Raw genomic sequence first — 15,585 nt, forward strand, 5'->3', positions numbered from 1 at the left:
GTCAGGTCTATAATCTATCATGTTCATATAAATACGCACTGATATAATTAAGTGTAGTATATGGATTCCTTTGCAAACTGATTATCAAATGAAAAGTATTTTTGATAACTTTGTCATACAGACAAAAAAAGTTGTCCTGCAATGTATTAAAGTTGGTTGCCAGAAGGTAAATTATACTGCTTATTATAGTGCCTTTTGGCCAATTTCCACAGAAAAATGGTACACATACCCAATTGTTTACCATGTTCTACAGGTATGTCTATCCACTGCAAATGAAGGCAATTATCAGATCACATTATTTTTATTGTCGGTTATGAAAGTCACTATGTCAGATTATGGGATTTTTTCTTGATAAAATCTTGACATGGGTAACAAATGTGCCAGACTACACAATCCTTCACGATCAGTCATTCCGTGACGTCTACGTTAAGTGTTATTTCCCAAAGCAGTCACAAGTGTTGCTATAATGATATTTCTTATCTTAAATAAAAATGTTTTCATCTTATTTCAATTATCTTATTTCTCAATAAACATTGATGCTTGCTGACAATAACTTTATTATTTAAGGGCATTCGTTATGACACGTATAGGATCAAGCTTATAATTCCTAATACTAAATTTATGTTTTTTGCCAGGGTTGATTATTAAACACTCCATCACCTGAACTTGCTGCGAGTGAGACAGAGAAAATGAAAGCACATCAGCAGCAGCAAGGAAAAATCAGATGCTTAAGACATAAAATAATGACATATTAAACATTTTGCAAATATATAACTGAGGTTTGTGATACAACAATCACAGTGAAGCATTTATGAGCTCCTTATTTTCCTCAGAGAAAAACAAATCATCCACCCGTACAGTTGAGTAGTGGACGGGCACAAACAAAAATATAATTTGTATATTTTCCTTGAAAAAAAACATATCTTTTTTAAATGGAGTTCATTTGCTATAATTTTTATCTTAATTTTAATGTATATTTTGTTGGTCAGTTATCTATAAACAAGAATAACGAATAACATTTAAGGTGAAGTGCTTCAAAACGAATCTGCTATATGAACCAAAACATGAATTTCCTTGGGATTGTGTTGTTTTGTTAAATAAAATAATAATTTAGCCTAAATAAAATTAAAGTGAAATATTTCAGAGAAGCCTATATTAAACAGTTTTTAGTTTTTTTTCTAATGACAAATTTGAATAAGCAGGAAATGCTTTTACAATGTATTCGCAGCACTGAAGATGTTCCCAGTTTACCTCAGAAGAACAAACTCTGTTGGAAGGATGAGCGAACTCAGAAACTTGTTGTGAGAATGGAGATGTCTGCATGTTTGTGCAAGTATGTCAGATAAAATTGCTTTAAACACCTTGATATTTTAGAAAAGATAGTTAAAGTTTGCATAACCAACGATTAAACGGTTAACGGCAGCACCCACTGAGATAACCGAGAAGTTATGTGCTCCTATTGCACAGTGTCACCCACATGACAAAACTCGTTGTGTAGAACGTGTAATAAATTAAACATGCTAGATTTTCTTCAAGGGTGTCGTGAGGCCTCGCAGGCATGGAATCGGTTGTCGTGAACTATGCTGCATTATACAAAAAAAAATGATTGAATCTGGTGTCATGATGCCCAACTGTCATTTACAAATCCCTACGACACACTACATCAGGGAAATCATGCCCAAATCGTCATGATCTGACCGGGGCTTAAGAGTAATGTTATTACCTGCTAAAATCTAATTTGCTGCTGGAAGCATTTTTTAGCAAGTATCAAGTCATATTAGCAATTAGCAAGTATCAAAGTCATATTAGAAGATATGCATTCATGTCCATTAAAGATAATGCATATCTACTTTCGACTACATGGATCATACAATTCCAGAGTTATAGTGTTTTTTACAACTGTAGAATTTTACAATGCTTTCTGAGTATTCCCAGAATTTCCTGTTATGTGTGTGTCTCATATTTTGTTAGGTCTGGGCACTGTAATCAAAAAGGTCAACTAAACACATATCACATTAAGGTCAACCAGAATAGATGAATAGATACACATATATATATATATATATATATATATATATATATATATATATATATATATATATATATATATATATATATATATATATATATATATATACACACACACACACATATATATATATATATATATATATACACATATATATATATATATATATATATACACACCATGTTTCATGTTAAACAACATAGAAATAAAGAGTAGATTTAAAAAAACAAGGAAAAAAAACTGTTGCAGAAAATAAACTGACAGAAACAGATGTACCATTACTTTTGTGCTATATGTACTAAAATGTACTAAAAACACTATTAGGACAAATATATTTTACTAAAAAGTGAAAATTGGTTGTTTTTGCGTTATTTTGAGCAAATTCGTACTTTCGGTTTAAAACGAATTTTTGAAGCTGCGTCACGGCCATGAGATCTTAGCGTGTATTCCAGCGTGTAGACTGGACGTCTGTGCCAAAAGAAAAGAATACGAATTGTATGAAGATACGGGTCGCCAGTGTTGCTTTCATAATGTAAAGCTTTGTTTCTCATGGCAGAAGTGACTCATGGCAGAAATGTGTTTGGAACTTTTTTTACTCGAGAGCATTTCTCTTCTATGGTGAGATCCGGATTTGCTGCTCGTCTCCTTTAAAAAAAGACGCAGCTCCAGTATGTGTTGATTATCCTGTCTACAGATTCGGTAAGTGTATGCGATCAGCGCCCTTTCTTTGTTCATTCAGATGGCAAAGTTATGGTTGGTATGGTCAGCTGTACTCTTTTTAGTGTTTAAAGACAGATCTTAATCAAAATGATTTTTTAAGTTACTTAGTTTACAGTACGTTAATATCACTACAATATTAAAAAGATCCGCTGTAAATGCTGCTCTCTGTATGTACACACTTGAACACTGTAAGCAAACTTTTGCCAACCGTCGTGTTGAATATTTGCCGCATTTTGTGACAGGATAGTCTATACACACAGCTTTCTGACCTACTGAGTGCATCTGAGTTACAGACAAAATGCAGAGGCTTTTTTTTCTCCTATACGTCGTGCGGTATCAAACATTTCACCGTCATTAAACACACTGCCTTTCTCCCCTGCGTGTGTGTGTGTGTGTTTGTTTTTCATCTGTCCTCAGCGCGTGCCAAAATGGCAACTCCCATTTTTATTCAAACCCTGCCCATTTTCCCTCCCCCGACACTCCCACCCAAACAGAGCTAGACACACTTTCCTGACTTTTTCCAAACTAGAGGTGTGAAAACATCCTGCTGAAATGGGGGTTTCATGGCCCTTTAATATATTACATTATAACTTTGTCAAATATTGTTAACATTGTCTGTTAGATTTACTTATATATCACCCATATACTGCATTCCCAAACATTTGATCTGACTTAACTCTAACTACTCATGAAAATAAAGTCTATCTCTAACTCAAAGTCTAACTCAAATATTCTACAAGCACCTACTTACCTTCTTGTTGGAGCTTCTGCTTCTTGGCAGCATGTAGATATCCTCCATCTCCTTCTGCTTCTGCTCTTCCTCCACCTTCCGCCGCTGCTCTTCTGGAATTATTTCATCCCAGTCCCGGCCAGGTTTTTCATCAAGATCTGGTGTGCTTTCATCCATGGTGAAGTTAGCCACCTGCCAGAATACACACAGTTAATGCTTGTTCCAACTTTAAGGGGCAATATGTACTATAAAAATTACAAAGATTTAATGGAGTACCTTAAACTGAGACAGAAGCTCATCGGTAGCACTGGATCCCTGATCGCTCTCTCTGGTTTCAGCAAGCCGCAATATCTCATCGATGTCCATTTCCTGCGGTTCTGATTCCTCCCCCTCAGCTTCCTTAAACAGATCCTCTGCTCCAAACTTCAAGATCGCTGACAGTTCTTCCTTATTGAAGGGATTTGAACTACAAATGACAAAACACACAGATATTTAGTGAAAACAGAAAAAAAATTAGCAAAGAAATCAGATTTTTATTTCCATTTCATTTCAAGGTTCTTACTTTGAATTTGCTGAACTGTTATCCAGTACGGTTCGACCAGTGGTGTCCATTCTCTGAATGACAAGATGGTCTAGAACCATCTTCTTTTTAGCTCTTTCAATAATGTCCTCCTCCACAGTCCCTTTTGTGACCAGACGATAGATATTCACCTATGCAAAGAATCCACAAAATAAATAAATCTAGATACTGTGGCATTTTTGTTGATCCATTCACAATATTATATTGAAAGACTAAAAAAATCATGGATACACCCATATACCGTCCCCTCAAAGGAACAATTCAAGATAGTAGACAATTTCAGACCAAATTGTATATATTTAAGCTAAATTTGAGATTAAAATCGATTATAACATCTGTAAACAGGACCTTTAAAAGTTCATCAAACAGTTTGTGTGATTATACAATAATATTTAAGCTCTACGTACTTGCTTTTTCTGGCCAATCCTGTGGGCTCTGGCCTGAGCTTGAAGATCATTCTGTGGGTTCCAGTCAGAGTCAAAGATCACCACTGTGTCAGCAGAGGCCAAGTTAATCCCAAGCCCTCCGGCTCGGGTGGACAGCAGGAAACAGAAGTCCTGGTCAAGACACGAATGGACAATGAGAACAACAGCTAAACACATCAGTGTATCCATTAACTGACACATAAATCTCCTATCCCAGGGTAAATTACTTCACAGCCGGCGATTGATCATATTATAATTTTCACTTGATAAAAACTATGACACATAATTAAAAAAGATGCGTTATAATGAACCTACTCAGTATTTTACATAAAATAGTCATATTAATGAGTTACATTACAACATGATGTATAATGTTATGAATGAAAATGTTTATCATTTATATAATAAAATAAATGAATAAAAAAATAAAAAAGAGTAACTGAATAAAATTGATGTAATTGTTTGGGATTTTTGTCACCAAAAGTAATTGGCCGAAAATGTTTTGTCCAAAAGAGAAAATCGGTCAAACTATGCGCCAAAAAAAGAATGTGGACTAGTTTTACTCTTCCTCCAGACATTGTCACTGAGTAGAGTGGAACAGCATTCACACCAGACACGGAAAGCACTTCGCTAAACCCATTCATTTCTATTACTTGCTGTGTGCAAAAGAGATGCAGGAGATGCTGCAGAGCAGCTATTAGTTTTAAAATAGCTCATTCTGCTCTGTGGATATTCTGTTCATGTACTCCTGTACCTTTTTTTTTTTTTTTTTTTTTTTTACATCAACCACACATTGTTACCAGAAAAGCAAAGTTCAAACAAATAACATGCCGTCATGACATTCTTATATTTGTGTGTACTTGTTCCTGCTGCTTGCAGTAGCGCTACCGTGCTGTCATGGCAACACTGGTAAAATGACACCTGGTTAACTATTAATTAAATTTTACTACCAATAAAATGTGGTAATTGAATACACTTTTAAAAAGTCTTACACAATTACTTTATAATAATAATTAAATAAAAATATCATTACAAAGCATTTTCAATTTTGAAATGCATCTAGAACTTTTGGTTTCAGCTCAGAAGTTGATATTTGATAGTTGATGTTTCACTGAACATAATTTACATCTGCATCCTGTTAGGGATGTCAGATGGAAAAACTCTTTACTGACTTTATATAATTTGTTAAAAAATGCAGTGACACAAAATTCACATCTCTGTTCTGCTGTATATTTAATATTTAAATCTTAACATTATATAAATTTTAACATTGATTATTTTCAACACACATGTAGGCCTTTCAGTCCAAATCAAACTAAATCCTTTTGCTCATGAATTACATCCTCAAATCTCCAGATAATTAAATAAAGCCCGTTTTTATTTCCCATGGATCAAGAATTCCCAAAACCGGTACCAGTGCTGTCAACTGAGCTCTGACGCAAAGCGCTGCCTGAAACATCACAACCATAGCAAACATCTGCAGACAGCGAAACTCTGCCCAAACAAAACAAACATGCATGGCACAGTCTGGCTTCTTACCTCAGAGCCTTCTGCATTAAAGTGGTCCAATGCTTGTTTTCGGAGCTCACCCTTGATGGATCCGTCCAAACGCTGATCGTAAGAGAAAACACAGATACGGTTAAGCAATGTCAAGCATGACACTATGACCAAACTAGGGAAGCTCAGATTGATAGGCTCCTATTAAAATCCCGAAACATCCAAAGTTACCACAGAATTATGAGGACACTGAAGATATTTTGCCAGACCAAAACAACATTGAGACGCAAGCTGTGCTAATGCTCAAAGCCACACCGATCAAAAATAACGGTGGATAAAAATAGGCTCAGGGAACTTGCTGTCAGAGCAGACATACTGCGACCCTGACACATGATTCTCTACATCACCAGAGCCAAGTTTATGCACAACTACATCTGAACCTCTCCACAGACAAAACAGAGATTCAGATTTAGAAGATCAACAACTGTATGAGGACACTGCAGAAAGGCATTCATGTAACTTCTAAATATACACTCTGTAACATGCACACAGAGCAAAACAAATATCTTACTTTACAGAAAAATACTTCATACCTAACCTGACACTATTCATATGAGAAAAAACGCTTCTCTTTCACAATGGATTCGAATGTGTGCACACATTGCATGTTTCACCAGTTGCATTATTTAAGTAACCTTCAAATGTAAGTTACAGATTATTCAAGAGGATAAAGAAATCATATAAAAAATTACAATGATTTATGTATTCCAGAAAATATACAATACCATGGAAATTATGGAAATTGGAAATTTGTTTAGAAATAGCTTTGCACAGATAAGTGCTATTAAAATTTAGAATTATAAACCTTTTTCTTTCAGAACTACTTTGTTTCTGTCATTATCTTTTATTTCAAATAGTTTATTTATGAAATAAGTGGTGAAAGTAGATACTGATAAGCAACTTGTACCCAAGTTGTAGAGCTTTTTCTCATCATCATTATTCAGATCTGATCATAACATTATTTTGAAATATTGCCAAAATTTGGATGCGTCTTAAAGCATACAAAACAAAAATTACATTCAATACTTCCATATTTATTGTTGGGCTTTTTTAGTCTATTGTATGAAGAATGTATGAGCATAATATGCCACAGTTTACTTTAGTTTGCTAAAGTATCCTAACACAGGGTTTCACATGAACACTTTCATGAACAGCAGATTCAATGACTTTTTAAAGGTTTAAGACACCCTGGAGTACTTTTTTGTAATTTGAATAGATTTGTGTGTTGAGCATCAGTTAGCACCTGTCAGCTTTAATTGTGGGAAAAACTGGAAAGCTTGGAGCTTTCGTCAGCTGATTTTATCTTCTAGGTTTAAAAAGATATTTAGAACGGGACCAAAATCAGTGACGTAGCGTGAATCTGTTAGTGGAGTGATGACGTGTTGGTTTCTCATTATTATTCATAGCTTTCTGAAGGCAAGGCAGATCCGCCAAGCTCTGAGACCCAATGATTGGGTGATACCATAACTGCGCACCGCAAGCAGTATTTAGCCGTTCATGAAGGGTTGTATGTGTTTGTTTCTATGATTCACAGGGTTTGTTGCATGTTTTTTTTCCCATTGTGCTGTCAGGGCCGATACAGCAAAGCTGTAGGTTTGCAACAAGCATATTTGTCGGGAGAGCTGTAAGAGAATGTCTTTTATCAGTTTTATCAGAGTTTGTTACCATTCAGACACATTGCCTATATCCGTGCTGCTGTGTTCGCATATTCTTAAAATTGGAACAGACAAGAAAAGACCTGTTACACTGCTCCATATGCATTTAAACCTGGTGATTAAAAAGTCCTCCTCATTTAGTATTTACATGATTATCTTTATAATGATATAACAAATTGTGGTTATGTATGTATAAAATTACGAATAACAAATATTCCAGGGCATCAAATTACTGTTTATTTTTTGCATTTTAACTTTGTAAACTATAAAATCATGAGTCTCCTCAGGTTTGTGTCTCATTTTGTGAGCAAACTGCCTCTGCTCGCAGCTCTCCACGCCCATCATGAAGCATTTTTTTTTTAAATTTGGAGGTAGACTTGAACCGAAAAAGGCGGTTTCATGGCCCTTTAAAGCACTATTCATTTTTAATCAAGCAACTTTGTAATTCATACCCCAGCATATGTAGGGCCATGTCCGTACTGTACTAAACATTTAACTTGCACTTAATATTTACACTAAAAAGTCAGAGTGATTTAAAACAAATTTGACTATTTAAAAAAAGAAAGAAAAGTTATTTTAAAAGAACTTTAATAAAATTTGTTATTTTTGAAAATTTTCAAAAAAATGTGCAATATTTGTCAGTAGCTATGTTTCCATCCAACTATTTTTATGCACATTTTAGATATGCGCATAAATTTTTTGGATGAAAACACCAAGGTACCGAGTAGGATAAACTTTTTATTCGATAGGATGCGCATGAATGCAATGGAAACACTTTTATTGAACAAATTCCAGTATGTGCATTAAAAAAGTCAGGTGTTTTTGTTAGAAAAGATCATGTGATGATCAAAATGTGTGAATAAACAAACCAGCAGGCTGGGCACACTGTAATGTTGTTTTGGTCATTCAACGCCTAACCATTTCAGTATAAGTGTTTTTATATAATCAATTACCTCCAGAACACTCACAAGCATCTGTGCTCTGCATCTCACGCCTTCAAACACCACCACACCATTATATGTCAGCATTTGTCTTCTGAGACCCAAGTAATTTATAAAGTAGAGAAGAGATTCACGCAGCCTCTCCTACCGCAGCAAATACCATCTTTACTATTGATATTTGGCACCAGTTAATCAGGGCGTGATGATTATGTTCTCTTTGACCCATCGGATGGAAACGCTGCTTAATTCGTATCTTTGGATGGAAACATAGCTAGTGTTACTGTACTAGATTTTAAATTAAAGATTTTTCGTTCTGTTTTTGGCCATTAAGTACAATTGTTGAATTAAACAATTTTAATTTCAAATTTAATTTAAGCACTTTTAAGGACCTGTATTTGTTTTTAAGTACTTTCCACTTTGAATCCATTTGTCTGAAACATCAGTACTTTTAGGTCCTTTCAAGAAGTGTGGAAAGCCTACTAAAATATTAAATCCAGTGTCCTGCACCCATTAGTAAAAATACATTTAAATGATATATTGTATCAGAGTAATTTTAATTTTGACTAAATAGCTTAAATTTCTGCAGTGTCACTCGCTGCATTCAGTTATCCCAGTGAGATTTAAGTGCACTATTTAGTAGCTAAATTTATTTCACTTACATTTATGCCAGTCAAAGGCTCACCGGAAAATCCATACGCTAACAGCTTACATAATGTTTTACTACTTCGGCAGTAGACAACCATGTCATTAATTTGAAGATCAACAAGAAAATTATTCAACACTTTGCAGTACTGCTGAGATCATACCTGGAATTGATATCGTTTCATAGACAAGTAATCAGCAAGAATGTCCAACATGCGGACCATCTGAGAGAAGATAAGCACACGGTTGCCTCTGTCCTTCAGTCGTGTGAGAAGCTTGTCTAGGAGAACCAGTTTCCCTCCACCACGCACCAAACTCTGAATCAAATAAATAAAACAAAAACATCAAGAAACACCCTGAAAATGACACGCAATGAACTAATTCAACAAATCTAGAACTGTCATACCTGTAGATGCTCTTGTGGAGCATCATTTTCTCCATCTTCTGGTTGTTTGATGAGGAAAGCGTGGTTACAACACTTCTTCAGCTCCATGACAATGTTCAGAAAGCCAGAAGAGCTGCCTCTAGTGCCTTTAGACAAGGCCTTGAAGTTTCTTGTTAGGATCCATCTGAAAAAATAAATTGTTACATTAAGACTACACTTTAAAAAAAGGTGAGATGGGCAGATGTTCTTTAAACACTAAAAAATGTAACTTTATGTAAAATGTAAAAGATGTAACTTTATGCAAAATTAGGCTAAAACAAAGTTTGTTTCAAATGCTTGAAAAAAACTTTGGAAAAGTACTTTTAAATTAAGTACTACTATTGGTCCATGATGATTATGGCAGGTGTCTCTCCGAGGAACCCTTCTATTCAAAATGAACTGAAGTTGTAATTTTCAGCAAAACATATGCTGTATTTTCATTTTAAATACTGTAAAGCTGTTTTAATTAAACATGTTACAGAATAAATTCACTACAACACAATACATTACTCTGTTCTTTAAATGTGATTCAAATGTTAAAAATATATATTAATTATTTTGCATAAATCAGTTCTTTCACCTTGTTTTTCACCATAGTTGTCTTACACCATAGTTCTTACAGTTCTTGTTTCTTACCAGTCTTTTTTTAACACTTTAAGAACTTTACAGGTGCATTTTCAAACATTTCAAGCACTTTAGAAGTGTGGCAAATTACATATTTACATATATATGCAGTACATACACATTATACCAAATGCTAACAGTTATAGTATTCTATAGTATTTTAGAGTATTTTATAAATATAATATATTTTAGTACTTTTTAGTATTGTATAGTAATTTTGATGGCTTGTTTGTCCCAAGGCCAAAATTGAATTGCTGTCAATTTAGTCTCTTAAATATAATTTTAAATTTAATCTTATATTTAAAATGTAATCTTACTTTTTTTTTTTAACTGTAGGTACATGTGCAGAATCCAGAGTATTCAACTTATGCAAAAGCAAAAAGATTTGTTTATTTTATATAGTTGTTATATCATAATAATAAAACTTATTATGAAAGCAACTCAATTACATTTTTATGCAGTTTCAAGCACCAAGATCTGAGCTCTTTTTAAACCTAGAAACACTAAACTTAAAATGCCAGTGTTTTCAAAAGGTGTCAAACCTTAATATACTAAATTACTTCAGTTTCAAACATAGTTTTTTTTTACTTTTACTGTACAATGCAAACAAGCTATTCCTTAGTAAAATCAATGCAGATATTTTTGATTCAAGATTTATTTACCCAATCATTGGCCTATACTTTCTTAACTGCTATTTTCTCACCATCATTTTATGTGTGATTTATTTGGTTATTGAAAGAAAAGAGTGCACGTTTCATCAGCATAAGCCGTACCATGGCACTAACAAACAGAAGATGTCTGATTATGCACTTCAAACTTCTTTTTTAAATTCTTAGTCGATGATTAAAAAAAAGTACATCAGGAATGTCGTGTATCAAAATTTGGCAAAGCGTAAAAATAATTACTCAATTTAGAGCTGCACTGAAGTTTCAAAGCACACATGCCTGGAAAGAGGCATGAAAAGGGCTAAAATGGTGCTTACTTGTAGAACTGTTTTTGCTGGGCTGACATGTCGACTCTGAGGATTTGCTCCACTTTAGCCGGCAGGGATTTCTCCACATCTTTCTTGACACGACGTAGCAGGAAAGGCTCTAGAACTTTGTGCAAACTCTGATAACCATTATCCCTGCCTTTACCATGCTCATCCTCAAAATCCTCCCAGGACTCAAACCTAAAGGGAGGCAAATTGCAAAGTATGGGTTTGACTTTTTTGTTGCAAGAACCCCCCAAAGTACGCTGACCTCATTCCTAGCAACTACATACATTTCTGTTTAAAGACCCATTTAAACCCTTCATTATGATGGTTCCCTTTAGATTTCTTCTGTGCACTCAATACCTGCTAATAATTTTTTGATTGTTTCCAAAAGACAATCAACTGTTTACTGTTTAAGTAAACAACAAAAAGACACTGGCTGTTTCTCAATTCCAAGAATGCAGAGAACGGACTCTTACCAGGTTACCTCGGAAGAATGAACTCAGGAGACTGTGAGAACACAGAACGCGTCCTGTAAGAAATGAGATGCTGCGTTCTTCCTGAAGGTCACATGACCTTCACGAATTTTACAAAGATTTATTGTTTTTCCTCTTTGTAATATATATAACATGCACAAAAGCCTTAAAAATATACTTTACACAATACAAAAAAAAACCCACAAATTTAAATATGAATTTAAGAAAATAAACCCCCTTTAATGTGTTTATGTATATATAAAGACTTTTATGTTAATGTTTGCTTTTACTATTTCATTTAGGGAAACTCCTGAGATAAATAAGTAATATCTCTGAACTTTAATAATTATATCTATAATAATCTATATAAAATTCTGTTTTTGATGATGACGTTACATGAGAACACGAAGACGCAAGATCGCTGAAGAACGCATATTAAAAAACTGTAATCTATTATTCTAAAGTTCTAATTGATGTTTAACTAACTATGAATAAATAAATAAAGTGAAATTAAGCTAAAAAAAAATCAGAAATTTCAGTTGTTTTTTGAAAAAGTCTCATATTCATAAAGGCTGCATTTATTTAATACAAAGCACAGTAAAAACTGCATTAATATGAAACAATAATATAAAGTAGCCAGCTTTCTTTTGTTTTTGTTACTTTTTTAACTGTTAATGTTAAATGATTACCCAAAATAAACATACACATTATTATTTGTACAGCACAATGTAAAATTACATAAGTAATGTAAATACTAAATAATTATTTAAAATAGGTATGCACTGATATCAGTTCAATACCACATATTTTTACTGGATCGGGTATCGGCCAGCTGGTACCGATTCAAATTCGATCTAGCGCATGAGCTATAATTGATGTGGTGTAATTCATAAGCCAACAAAAGCCATGAAGGTGGCCTACTATAAGGGCCTAGAAAGTTGTCATGTGGGCCTACAATATCCCAAATACTTTGAATCCATTCTAAAGTTTAATGTGAAGCACAAAGTGGTTAAATTATGTTCAGTTCAGTTCTTCCTGCCACAACTAAAAAAACTCTCCAAGACTATTTGTTCCTGTTAATATAAGTAATCAATGGTGAAATGCATTTAGTTTTGCACTAAATGGCTTCATTTTGGCTTCATTTTGACCTGCAACATTGCTGTTTCAAATTATGTTGCGCTGTGTCTGTTAGATCAGCAGATCGCATTCTCAACACTGGGGTAGAGACAGTTATTACCTGCTCTTCACAAACAAAGTAGGGCTGCCTGAAATTTTAAATTAGAAAAGGCTCAATAATACATTGGACAAATCCTCAACGCACTGATTTCTCCCCTTTGTGCTGCTAAGTTTTAAAAGTGTTCGCAGATACTGGAAGTTGTGTGCTGTTTAAGTGATGCATCAAGTGTTTCATTCACGCACCGCCTGCACAGACAAGATGTGCGCCGCTCTGTAACATTATTATGTAATATTGAAAGTTTCTGTTCTCTCATCTCTCCGAATGAGTTCATTCTTCCGAGGGGAATGCTATCAGTGCTACAAATAGTTTGTAAAGCCTGGCTCAATGTGGTCAAAGTAGTTGATTCAATTAATAAAAGTAAAACTGATTGGCGCAATATGGATTGTCATTAACAGAAAATTATTTAGCCTAATATAGGCTACTATGAAACTGTGAATATTTGACTGTAATTTTATTGATATTAATAATTTATTTAACAGTTTGTGTTTTGATTAGGGTTTCAAAGGAAACATAAGCTGGACCACAACAGATCAATATCATAACAAATGCTCAAATAATGTAGCCTAGCTAACAGCACACATCATGTTTAAGCTAGATTGTAGGTCGGTTACTTTTGCTAAAGAAGATATATTATGATATAGATATATTATTACCAGAACTATAAAAAACTGTATTATGCTTTAAAAAGCATTAAAAAAAAACAGCACAGTATAGGAATCGGATCCGTGTCGGTTGATACACACAATTTTGGTATCAGGATCAAACCCAAAAAAATGGTATCGGTGCATCCCTAATTTAGAATTAATACTTTGAGGCCATTTAGAAAATGGTCTTTCTCTTTATTTTCCACTCCTTATGAATCTATATTTGCATCTAAAGACGTAACCCTAACTATGAGTACCTACTTGTCAGACATCAGAAAGTGCAGAAGGGACCACAGCTCTTTGAGGGAGTTTTGCAGAGGAGTCCCGGTAATAAGCAGCCTGTGATTGGATCGAAAGTCGATCAGAGTTTTATACAGCAGCGAGTCGTCATTCTTAAGCCGGTGAGCTTCATCTACTCCAAGGAAAGCCCAGTTTATATTCCCCAGCACTCCCTGAACACACACAACAAGACTCAACTCAATAATGTCCGATTATTGAAAAATGACAACAAACGATTAAATCAAAGATGTGGTTCTCATACCTTGTCCTTCAGTAGAATTTCATATGTGGTCAAAAGTGCATTAAACTTGATCCTTTTTGTCTGTGGATTGATCCATTCATAGTCTCGGATCTGTAATGATAAGAAATTGTAATCCACCTTCCTACATACCATGGTGATTTAAGTGAATCATGAGAGCAACTTCCTTTAAAGTGACCTTATTACGCTTGTTCATTTTTTAAATGGTCAGTGTGCAGTACATGTTCGGGCATAATTACAAATCTCATAGTCAACTCCAAAGGGAAATATTTAGTTTTTAAAAAAAAAAATCATGTATGGAATGTCAAAGTCTCTATTCTATAGTATAACACAACTTTTGCAATACAGCATGGATGCCCACAGATCACACCAGTTGTCCGGGATCGCTAGTTTTATCATTATTTTATTTTTAGATTGTCTTACTGTCTTTCTACTTGTGACATCTCCCAGATACACCACCACATTCATGTCCGGGGCCCAAGTGTCAAACTCCCTCTGCCAGGACGTGAGGGTCGACAGGGGCACCACCACGATGAAGGGGCCGTAAAGTTGGTGCTGATGAAAAAGGTAGGAGAGGAAGGAGATCGTCTGAATGGTCTTTCCTAAACCCATTTCATCAGCCAAGATAACACTGTTACACCTGTACAACAAACCAGAGAGTTGATGAAGAGAGATCAGTTACTTCAATATTATTATGAGCAGACAAAACGTAGACTTAAGTCATCTTAGTCAAGAACATGAAAATACAACATTTTTCATTTTAAAAACTAACTACTGATCGCTTTTTTGCCATAAATGACAGTACATAATATTTTACTAGTTATTTTGCAGTCCACTAGTATTCTGCTTAAAGTGCAATTTAAAGATTAGGTTAATTAGGCATGTCATTGGACAACAGTAGTTTGTTCTTTAGCCAATAAAAAAAATAAATAAATACATTTTAGGGGGCTAATATCATTGTCAAAAGCTATTTTATTTTATTTTATTATATTTAATCCAGCCAAAATGAAAGAAATGAGACTTTCTCCATTGATGAAATATAATAAGACACACCTTGAAAAATGTTCTTGCTCTGTTAAACATCACTTTATTTGAAATATTTTTGAAAGAAGGCTAATATTTTTGTTTATAAACGTACACTACAATTTTTTGTATACAAATGTTGGGATAAGGTTGTCGTGATTGTTTTCTCTTTTTTAATAATGAACCTTATTTTAATTAAATAATAATAATAATAATAATAATAATTATTATTATTATTATTATTATTATTATTATTATTAATATTATTATTAGTATTATTATTATTGTTATTATAACATATAATTAGATTAAACAATTATATTTAATCATGCATCCAGATAGCATTGTATATTAGGACAGTTATTAT

At 33.9% G+C, this 15,585-nt stretch overlaps 1 protein-coding gene across 5 annotated transcripts in view; it reads right to left on the minus strand.

The window, feature by feature from the left end:
- chd2 (chromodomain helicase DNA binding protein 2) overlaps positions 1-15,585 on the minus strand; it is a 63,314-nt gene that overhangs the window by 21,275 nt on the left and 26,454 nt on the right. For all 5 annotated transcript variants that reach the window (XM_073929466.1, XM_009293623.5, NM_001281462.1 and 2 more), the window contains 11 exons: positions 14,619-14,835; positions 14,199-14,288; positions 13,919-14,109; positions 11,310-11,498; positions 9,686-9,848; positions 9,444-9,596; positions 6,024-6,095; positions 4,467-4,616; positions 4,042-4,190; positions 3,756-3,945; positions 3,501-3,671 (listed from right to left, as the gene is read on the minus strand). In XM_073929466.1, coding sequence (XP_073785567.1) covers positions 3,501-3,671; positions 3,756-3,945; positions 4,042-4,190; positions 4,467-4,616; positions 6,024-6,095; positions 9,444-9,596; positions 9,686-9,848; positions 11,310-11,498; positions 13,919-14,109; positions 14,199-14,288; positions 14,619-14,835 — 1,735 coding nt within the window. The remainder of the gene's footprint in view (positions 1-3,500; positions 3,672-3,755; positions 3,946-4,041; positions 4,191-4,466; positions 4,617-6,023; positions 6,096-9,443; positions 9,597-9,685; positions 9,849-11,309; positions 11,499-13,918; positions 14,110-14,198; positions 14,289-14,618; positions 14,836-15,585) is intronic.

The sequence above is a fragment of the Danio rerio genome, chromosome 18, assembly GCF_049306965.1.
Source record: "Danio rerio strain Tuebingen ecotype United States chromosome 18, GRCz12tu, whole genome shotgun sequence".
Taxonomy (NCBI): domain Eukaryota; kingdom Metazoa; phylum Chordata; class Actinopteri; order Cypriniformes; family Danionidae; genus Danio; species Danio rerio.